This window comes from Amborella trichopoda, chromosome 1 (assembly GCF_054954075.1).
Source record: "Amborella trichopoda isolate Santa Cruz 75 chromosome 1, AtrichopodaSantaCruz75HAP2 v2.0, whole genome shotgun sequence".
Taxonomy (NCBI): domain Eukaryota; kingdom Viridiplantae; phylum Streptophyta; class Magnoliopsida; order Amborellales; family Amborellaceae; genus Amborella; species Amborella trichopoda.
Window position 1 is genome coordinate 42,720,326 of NC_142336.1, and position 10,741 is coordinate 42,731,066.

The following is a 10,741-nucleotide window of genomic DNA, read 5'->3' on the forward strand; positions in this document are numbered from 1 at the left end:
AATATCAGCAAAATTTGACGTCTTAAAACTAGACCTAGGTGAGATTTGTTTTGAGGGAGTAAACAGATAGTATACTCCCAAGGGAGTAGAATAAATTTTGGTAGGGAGGAGGGCACGACCGATTCAGGAGAGAGAGAGAGGAGGAGAGAGAGAGGAGAGAAGGAGAGAGAGAGAGGAGAGAAGGAGAGAGAGAGAGAGAGAGAGAGAGGAGAGAACCAGTCAAAACTCCAAACCAAGAGAGAGTTTTCAATGGAGAAAAAAAGGGGGATTGAGAATGAAGAAATGTAGAGAGAGAAGAGAGAAGAAAAAAAAAAGAAGAAGAGAGTTTACGCGTCCGATTTTGGCGGGCGGGTCCACCCATTCCCCACCACTTACTCGTGGCCGGCTGCCGGCGTGTAAGCGCCGGGTGTTTGGGCTCCCCAGAAAAACACCAAAAAAAAAAATAAAGAAGAAAAAATATTGAGAAAAAAAGGGCAAAAAAGGAGAAGAAAAAGATACGGGGAAATAGGAAAAAAAGAAAAAAGGGTAAGAATGGGATGGGGTCGGAGATGCGTATGGGAAGCGGCAGTTCGGACCATGGCGGAGGGGCTTTGAGAAAAGTCTGATTTTTTTTCCTTTTTTTTTTTTCATTGGGGCGAGAGAAGAACAGACGAAGAAAGAAAGAAGAACAACAAGCTCTTTGCTTCGGCTGCTACCGTCTCTTCTCAGCTTCTCTCCGCCCTGCTAAAAAAAACCCTAATTTCACCCTCTTGGCAAACTCTTATCTCGTTTCTTGAGGTTCTTCTTCTCTCCCTCTTGCCAACTCTTATCTCGTTTTCGGGTCATTTTCTTTTTGAAAATTGAATTTCGTCATCATTTGATTTCTTTTGGAAACTGAAGTTGTTGTCTTGATGAAATGATTGAGTTTTGGTGTATATTATCGAACTATTTTCTTTGATCTTCTGCGAGATTGATGGCCAATTATGTATCTTTGAATTTATTCGGTTATTATCAAGTGTCGATGTTAATATCTCTGTTTGTGAGATTGTGTGGGATCGATGGAGCTCTTATGAATTCAATTATTTTGTGTGTGTTATGTGAATTTTGTCCGGAATTCTGTCTATTTTATAAAATCTGGTGGGATTGATTGCTGAATGAGAAGCTCTGATCCGTTCAGTTATTTAAACATGCATGGCTTGCTTTGTAATTTTCTCTTACTTTTTTATTGATGTTGGATTGATTACCGACTTAATAGTTTCTCTTAAACGATCGGCCGTGATTTTTGTTTGTTCTATTGAATGAATTGGTGGTAGATTACTTATAGAGCTAAAAGTTTTATACGGCATTAGTAGGTTTGTTGAGCTCTTAGGTGGGTGCTTTATCTCACCGTTGAGTTTTTAGGTGTGCACTTTGTGCTGTCGTTATTATTTTTGATATTTATCTAATGGAATTGCTTGCAGAGGAGGTCACCTTTGTGATCTGGATCTACTTTTATCTTACTTTTGATAAAAAGAAGGTCCCATCAAAGTTGGTCATTTTTACATGGACTCGGTGATTGTGTCATTCTCCTTTGATGTATGTTAAGTGATGCCTATTGAATCCTTGGTTTAACCTCCTAATAATGTGTTGCTGTTCACATTTGAAGGAATCTAATTCTTGAATCATCTATTTTTCAGAAATATTTATTAACTGGCACATCAATTTGTTCATGTGCAACAATCTTAGATTGTATACCTGACAAGCAATTGTCTTGATATGTCATTATCTGGTTCTGCTCTCTAATTCATAATTCTTCACCTGATTACCCCTTCTCTTCTTCATTTTTCAGGACAGTTACAATTGATCTAAAGTTATATGTAAACAAACAAGATAGCATATTGAGTTTCTATTTCCTGGCTGCCTTCTTGGGAGATCGTGCACTTCAGAAATCCTCAAGTGATTTGTAAGATAGTAAACAGTTGAGGTAAATTATGTGCTGGCCTCCTGATGCTCAGGAATGGGTTTGATTGAAAATATTGGAGTCAAATCATATTGGACAGACGCATCTTTACCATGCTTGATGGTGAGAAGTTATTTATTCTGGGTTGTAAACTCGACATTTTGAAAGATTCTTGTTCGCGTAAATCTGGCAATCTGGAAGCTGGTAGAAAGTCCCACTGGCCATATAATTTTACCTCTCGAGAGATGAGGGGTAGATGGAACCTCTTTAGGTTCCTATTGCAGAAGGTCATATGGGTTGTTCTAATCTTCCATCTAAAAATTGATCAGTGCTGGTCTCTCAATCTTGAAGGTATGAACTCTATTATCCTTTCCCTGACTTGATTTATGGTTTCTTATGAGCTCCACTCCCAAGCACTGGGTTCTTATGATATTGATATTCTTTTAGTTTTATCTCTGCTTTTCTCTAGTCTCCTCTAGAAACATTCCAGTTTTTTCCAAGGTTTTTGACTGGATATGATATTGAACCTCACAGTTTTTTGCAATTCCAGGCTTGGCGTTGTTGGACTTCTGTTCAAAAGTGGAAACAGATCCCTTTGGTGCCTTATCTAACTGGAACCCGGCTGACAATGACCCTTGTGCATGGTCTGGAGTTCATTGCTTGGATGGGAGTGTAAAGAAGCTGTAAGTAATGCATTTTACGCACATTTCTTCTTCTTATTCGACTTTTTAATGTTATTATTATCATCGTCATTACTGTTATTTTTTAGCAACTGCTGCTGGGGCTTTTCTCCGAGTCTCTTGATATTTGGCCTATCTGTATATTCAACTATTTATTGTTACACCTATCATTTGTCTTGCGTGTTACTCTTATTAGACAAATGGGTATGCATTCTCTTGTTAACTAGTAGCAGTTTCTTATTAGAAAAAAACAATATCTATTCTTAGTTGCAGATCTAAAAGAAAAAGAGAAAAAAAAAGAGAAGATAAAGAGCCTGGGTTAGCTTGTTTGGGCTTTTTGGAACAAACTTCAAGGGTTTGAACCCTTGACCTCCCTCAACCAAACCAATATGCCTATCTTTGCATGTTCCTCGTGAAGGTGAAGGAGTTATGTATATTGAGGAAAATTCTGTGCGGAGGTCATATGAGAGTCTGAACTTGGGACGTAATAAGCGGGAGTTCGGAAACTACCCCTAATAATGTGGAACCTTTTAGTGCAAGGCAATGCCTTGAAGTACAATAGGTGAGCATGATGCGAAACACCACCTCCATGGAAACTTGAGTATTTTTAAGGAGTTGCAGAAGATATGTGAGTCACTTGATATCACTTTCTTGCAAATTGGTGATTGGTTTTCCCAAGTTTCTAAACATTATTGTGATTTACAGCACATTTTGGATGAAGTGGTGTTGTGATGGATATTTGGTGTCATTTATGAAGGATGTGTTATTGTTTAGAATCATGATTCTCCTTGTGAGTGCATCTGTCTTAACGATGTCCCTCTCGGTTCATGATTAGTTGCTTCTGCATTCTTACATGTTTATTCCCTCTCCCTGCCTCTAAGATTCTGATCCTTTAGGCACCAGGAATTTTATGGTTCTTCTCCAAAAGTTGATTAGGTCATTTCTGAATATGTCAAGCATGCCTGTAATGTCTGTGCTACCTCTGTGCATTCTATAACAAGCCAAGTATTCAGGACACTTCAGGATGCTTTATGGACTTCCAGCAAAGAACTCAGTCAAGTGAAGCTTCATCGTGGTCTGTGTTGTTTTGTTTGTCGACTTAGAATTGTATAGTTTCTTCCTTGGGATGATCGGGAGAGTTTGTCTTGGAGAAATTGAATACCTGATGAGTAGTTGGATGCTTTTGCTCCCAAAGTTGGTTCTACTACAATTGTTTAATCATTATTTTGCTTAGAGTAACTCATTATGCAACTTCTTAATGCATCATCTGTTAGTAATAATGTGCTTCCCTCTACTATTCTTGCAGGGAACTAAAAGGCCTTTCTTTAGGAGGGACACTGTCATCTGAGCTTGGAAAGCTCAATCAGTTGACAACTCTGTAAGCATTATTTGTCCTGTTGGAAGGATGCATAAAGTACATTATATGAACATGCATAAATATATGAGCACATGCATGAATGTGTACATAAACAGTTGTGATGTGGTTGTGCATGCATGCAATTGTGTGCATTTCTCTGTTCTGGTCTGTGTTTGTTTGTGTCATTGCCCTCATGCTTGCGCGCATCAAATGTTTTTTTCTCCCTTCAAAGTTTAGAGGCTTATTTTTTTTTTGGTTGGTTATGTCCAGTGTGTTATCGAAAAACCATTTCTTTGGTGCCATCCCCATGGAGATCGGGGAATTGACAAAGCTGGAGATATTGGACCTGAGCGATAATTGCTTGAGTGGATGGATACCAAAAGAAGTCGGCAATATATCACCACTTAAGATGCTGTGAGTAGATGCTATGTTACTGTAGATTTTCAAAGTGGTTAATGCACAAGTTCTAAATTCCCAATTTCCTGAATATTTTCATGTTCTTAATCTGGATTTCTTTTTGTTTACCTTTTTGGCATGATAGACGTCTTAGCCACAACAGGTTCCAGGGTGGCCTACCTCAAGAGATTGGAAAGCTCAAGTTACTGTCTGTGCTGCTGGTTGACCAAAATCTTGCATCGGGTGCTTCTCCAGAAACATTCGCCTGGAGCAGAAAACTCGGTCTGAGGTAATGGCTTATCTGGTCATTTGATTTAATTATGCACTCATTAAAAACTTTATGCAAGATGGATATTATGTGGTTGTACTCGTAAGGAATGAATGCTGTATGTTCATGCGTTTATATTAGATATGATGTTTTTTTCCCTTTAGATGGTTAACATGCAACTATAAGATGGAGTACTTCTAGATGTCCAATATGTGCAGACTTGGAACATGAATTTCCTAATATCAATCTATAATTTAATGGTCATGTATCCAAGTGAAAAAACTGAAGTAAATAATGTAATCCTGGTGTTGGAAATACGAGGATCTATCTTACTGCTTGGGCATTTCTCTTGATATCATTCTTACAATATGCACGATTCACTCTACTTGCATTATTATGTGGGAAATATGTTTCTCTCGACAAAAGAAGGATGTTATTTTTTTCACCTATTAGAGATTCAAGAAGGAAACTTTTAAAATTTTTGAGATGCCTCTACTGTTCAAAGCAAATCCTAGATCTTTTAGTTCTATTTCAATCTTCGTAAAATGGTTGTGCACTTGTTCTTCTGTTACTTTTTCTTTTTTACAATACCTGAGCTGAGTTATTCATCAAATGAAGTCTTTGACTTCCTGATATTTTACATAACATTGTTTTTTAGCAGGGGTGGTTCAATTTATAATGATGAGAAGAGTGATGGCAACTTATCTGGTGAGAGTATATGCCATTTACGTGTTCTACAGTTCTTCAGATTGACTCCTATGAAGTTTTCACTAAGTTTAAATATTACCATTATCAAAAACAAGAAAAGAAAAAAGAAGGGAAAAAAGTCTTATGAAACTCTTCCATCTCCAGCAGGTTCAGCTGTGCCATACTTAACACAAGGGATAAAGCTAGTTGTGGAATCTGTTCGCCGCAAACTACTCCAGGAATCTAGTAATCTTCCTGCTGTCCCTATTGGTGGTGTACCTGAACCCACAAGCGTCCCCTCTACAGGTAGCGGTTCATTTCCTGCAGTCCCTAGCAACAGTGAGACTAGTGGAGTATCTCCTGTACATTCTCCATCTCCATCTCCTTCTCCTGCAAATGTCCCTTCTAGTGATCCATTGGCCAAGAATCCCTCTTCTCCAAAATCTCCTGTGTTTGCTGAGAAGCCATCTAATTCATCGGACAATCATTCAACTTCTTCAACTAAAAACTCCTCCAAAATGTGGGTTTATGTTGTTGTTCTCCCTGTTGTTTCAGTCATTGCAATCGCCTGTGTAGCCATTCTTTGTGTGTGCCGTAATCGTGGGGCATCGACCATTGGGCCTTGGAAAACTGGTCTCAGTGGGCAGTTGCAGAAAGCATTTGTAACAGGTATGATATGAATTATGTTTTTGTGAGCTGTGAAAGAATAATTTGTGATTGGTTTGAGTTGGGGTGACTGTACTGAGATTAACTTTTGTGTTTCTCGGTGTACTATTTATTTGCAGGGGTGCCTGAGCTCAATCGTTCAGAACTTGAAGCAGCTTGTGAGGATTTCAGCAATATTATTGGTTCATTGCCAGATTGTACGGTGTTTAAGGGGACATTGTCGAGTGGAGTTGAGATAGCAGTTGCTTCTACTACTGTACCATCTGCCAAAGAATGGTCAAATCGTGCTGAGATCCATTTCAGGAAAAAGGTCATTATTCCCTTCTCTCTCTCTCGCTCTCTCTCTCTCTCAGCAATTTCTTTTGTGGGAGAAATGATTCTGTGAATACTTTCTTTGACACTTTGTCCACTTCCTTATCTATAGATTGACACACTGTCACGACTGAACCACAAGAACTATGTGAATCTCATTGGCTACTGTGAGGAGGATGATCCTTTTGTGAGAATGATGGTTTTTGAGTATGCGCCCAATGGAACCCTTTATGAGCATCTGCATGGTGAGAAAACATTCGTTGTCAAAATTCCTCTCCTCTCATTCTATAACAATGAAGATGTAGAAAGCTTGGAGCCTAAATTTTTTTACGAATTTTATATGACATTTCATTTCAGTTAAAGAAGTTGAACATTTGGACTGGACTGCAAGAGTGCGGATTATCATGGGCATGGCGTACTGCCTTCAGTATATGCACCATGAGCTAAACCCTCCTGTGGCACATCCTAACTTGAACTCTAATGCAATCTATTTAACGGACGACTTTGCTGCCAAGGTATATGAATGTGTTTTCCTTTTAGTCAATGATTTCAGGCCCGAAAGTTTTTCTTCGATTTCCTTGCATGCTGTATACTTGTGATCTTTCTCTGAGACATTATTTGGGATGGTATTATCCAGTTGGCAGATTTTAGCTTCTGGAAAGACTTTGTGTCAAGGGGGAAGTCCACTGGCGATGATGACAGCGACAATTCTGATTTTCCTTTTGCTGACCCTGATAGCAATGTCTATAGCTTTGGCATACTTTTACTTGAAATCATCTCTGGGAAGCTTCCTTATTCCAAGGAACAGGGACTGCTTGTCAACTTGGTAATGTATCTTATTTTCAGTTTTTCCCTTACTTCTACCTGTTCTTCTATGAAGTTCATGGACAATCAGTGTCTCTTTGATGATTTGCGTGTTGGATTTTTTGGGATTAGGATGTTCTATTAAAACAAATATGTTGATATTTTTAAAAAAAGAAGTCTGATACAAGTTCTTATATGCTCCTATGTGTGTACATTGTCTGCTATATCCCAGATATTAAACACTCAGGTAGGAATTACTACTTCCTCTGCCTAACCAGATTGTTAATATGAGAGAGAGAGAGAGAGAGAGAGAGAGGGCTCATGATGCAATTCTAAGTTAATGCCAATCTCCATGAGCTGCTGCTGTTATGTATATGCCGGTTCTCAATTCTTGTTTTGAGGACCATTTCTGAATCTGTTACCATCATGACAGGCTATTGATTACATGAACGACAAAAGGAGCATCAGCTACATGATAGATCCCACTTTGAAGTCGTTCAAGAACAAGGAGCTCGATGTTATCTGTGAGGTTATACAAGAGTGCATACAACCTGACATTAAGCAAAGACCTACAATAAAGGAAATAACTGCAAAATTGAGAGAGGCCATTCCGATCTCACCTGATGCGGCTACCCCGAGACTCTCCCCTCTTTGGTGGGCCGAACTTGAGATCCTCTCAGTGGAAGCCAGCTAGCCACATCTAGCATTGTGTTCCTCTCTCTCCCTCTCTCTCTCTCTCTCTCTCTATTTCTCCCCCCTTTGTAAGTGCCTCTGTATCTTTTATATGACCATGCTGTATAGTCTTTCTTTGCTTTTCCTTTTCCCTTGTGATATTTTCAACCTGCTGTTATGTTTTACAATGGCCCGAGCTTTCTCTCTTGTAACCACCATCCACAATTCTTTTCATTCTTTCCCTATTTCTTTCTATTTTTTTGCCCCCAATATATCCCAATAAAGTGTGACCTATGTTGTCAACTAATACATGTGTATCTACATACTGTAACGTAAGATGGCGAAATTGGTTTCAGTCTTTTGTGTATTAACGTACAAGTTTGTGCAATATGCAAAATACTAGATACTTTTTCCTTAGGCTGTTGCAAAGTGTAAATTATTTTGGATCCTTTTGAGTTATTGCATTTCTTTTCCTTGATTCAAATCAACCGTGGGTTGGAACCCGTTTCTCTTTCCTTTTGATATATTGCCATGTAGACCATGAAGAAAAGATTTAAGGAATCCCTTCATATGTGGTGGCCTGCATTGCCGACGAAACATTGCAGGCTTTCACCTTGTTTACTTTATTTTAGTGGTTGCTCCTTTGTTGCATCAGAAGGCACAGCATGAGATACTGCTCCACCGGTTTGTTGCCCAAGTGGAACTTTAAGATTTTCTTGTTAAGCTGAGAATCCTTGTTTGCTTTCTTAAAAATACCTTTGCAGCTCACATCAACAGAAATGAAGGCAAAAAAAGGGAGGGGAGAACTCGGATTTTGAAGTGTCGCAGACTTAGTTAACCAAAACCATATGTCAGCTTGCATACTAAACTTGAAGTTGGACACAAGTCCATTATGGCAAAAGTACAAGAAGGATTCTATCAGATTTGGATTTGCAGCACTTCTTAACTCCTGGTTGTCTTTGCATGGGCTATCTGCCTTAACATCACAATTACCATTGTATGATTTTGTTGACCCCTTTGAAAGTTTTGTTCAACTTCTTGTTTCGCAGTCTCCATTTCTCGTCTCTCTCCCTCATTCTCTTCCCTTTGGTATTTGGGTTTTTTGAGATTCTTTTTTACCTGTTGGGATAAAGCATGACGATGATGATCTTCTTTTTTGACCCTTCCCTTCTCATTTTTGTCTGAGGATTCATTTTGGAAGGAAGTTTAAGCTCAAACTATAGAGGAAGGGATGGCATTGCTTAGGTTTGTATATTGAGATCTTTAGCCCTCCCTGTCAATCTCTTGGGATCAAAACGGAAACCGCCAACGAATAGAAAATTTCCTTAGTTGCAGGCTGAATGGGCTCGGGTTTTTGGTGAAGCTGGACTACCTATGGAAGTCACTATTTGAAAGTTTATATTTAGATTACAGTTTTAGAAGGTTCGTTTCAATAATTTGGTAGAGTAATATATTTGATGGTTTGACATAAATAAGGTAGAGGTTATAGTTACATTTATAGGATTAGGATATCTGAAATAAGCTTTGAAAAAGCTAAAGATAAAAAAGACTTTAAGACCATATGTTATCCAGATAGAAGTTTGGAAGTGTACGGAAGAGATTGGTATATGCTGACTTATCAAGCTGTTCAACAAGTTGTCGAGAACAAAGAAAATACCAGATAAATGGAGAAAAATTACTGTGATTTTATTTATAAGTACAAATGAGACAGAATTGTACGAACTATTGATGGGTTAAACTTATGAACTGTATTATGAAGCCGTGGAAAAGAGTAGTTGAGCAACAACTAAGGTGTGAAATAAGTGTATTAGAAGTCTGTTCGGTTATATGTTAGGGTCTGTAAATAAGGTGGAACAATATTCACCTCTCCTATCTGTTTGAAGAATTTTAATATGTCTACAGAGCTGATTTTCTATCTGAGCTTCATATCTTTAAATGTTTTTAATGTATATAATTTTTTATTAATTAGGTATACATATCCATAACGTGAATAATCATCTATAACTGTTATGAAATATTCCATACTTTTTTGTGTTTTTACATTTAATGGGCCACGTATATCAGAGTGAACAGTACTAAGTAGTTCACTAGATCTTTTCCCTTTAGAAAAATGCTTTTTAGTTAATTTACCAGAAACACATGGCTTGCATGTTTTGAACACAATTTCTCCTAAATTAGGGAGCAGACCTTTTTTGACCATATGATTCATTTTATCTTTATTGATATGTCATAATCTTAAGTGTCATAAATATGAATCATCTACACACACAAAAGCAGCACAAAAGAATCAAAATAACTAGAAAGAGATGAATTTTCATTAATATTCAATCGGTACAAATTGCCAACTTCAGTACCATACGTCAAAGCTCTATAATGCTTCCCAATGGTGACCCGATCAGAACTAAATCTTATTTTGTAACCCTTATCATCTAGCCTAGGAACAAAAATCAAATTGTGCCTCATATTGGGCCCATATAAAGTATAAGTCCAGTAGATTCGTTTCTCCTGGTAAACACAAATTGAAAGTACCGACACCAAGTACATCATAATAGGTATCATTTCCCATATAAATCCACTGGTTACTGACTGCAATCTCATTCAACTCTATGAATTCGTCTTTGGTCCTCGAGACATATCGAGTGGAGGCTGAGTCGACCCACCAATTTCTCAAGTCATGGCCGGCAACTATTGATTCTAGGACTACACAGATCAAGTATTTTATTTTATTTTGATTATTTTAGGTATTGTTGTTATTCTAGTTCTTATTTTTGTTTTCAGCTTGGGACAGTTGAACTTGATGTGTCTAATTTTCTTACAATAAAAACAGGTCTTCTCAACCTTATTCTTTTGGTTTTTAAAAATTCTCCCATTGCCCTTATTCCTATTATTGTTCTAATTATTATAAGGTTTATTGGGAATCTGAGAAGGTGAACTTTGGGCAAAGTGGAACTTATTTGACTTCTTTCTCATTCTTCTCTCAG

The 10,741-nt window shown here is 37.9% G+C and overlaps 1 protein-coding gene across 4 annotated transcripts; it reads left to right on the plus strand.

Annotated features, from left to right (window-relative positions):
• Window positions 1-551: 551 nt before the first annotated feature.
• Window positions 552-8,177, plus strand: LOC18425666 (protein MALE DISCOVERER 2). Of its 4 annotated transcripts, none has more exons than XM_020662122.2 (13): window positions 552-777; window positions 1,808-2,269; window positions 2,469-2,601; window positions 3,905-3,976; window positions 4,226-4,369; window positions 4,497-4,640; window positions 5,278-5,327; window positions 5,472-5,975; window positions 6,092-6,282; window positions 6,397-6,529; window positions 6,642-6,799; window positions 6,922-7,110; window positions 7,522-8,177. In XM_020662122.2, exons 2-13 carry the CDS (start codon window positions 2,032-2,034, stop codon window positions 7,780-7,782), a joined length of 2,217 nt encoding a protein of 738 aa, XP_020517781.1. In that variant the 5' UTR covers window positions 552-777; window positions 1,808-2,031; the 3' UTR covers window positions 7,783-8,177. The 4 variants fall into 4 exon arrangements, with proteins under 4 accessions (XP_020517781.1, XP_020517785.1, XP_020517783.1 ...); XM_020662126.2 differs by having other exon boundaries at window positions 5,475-5,975; XM_020662124.2 differs by having other exon boundaries at window positions 5,281-5,327.
• Window positions 8,178-10,741: the final 2,564 nt, after the last annotated feature.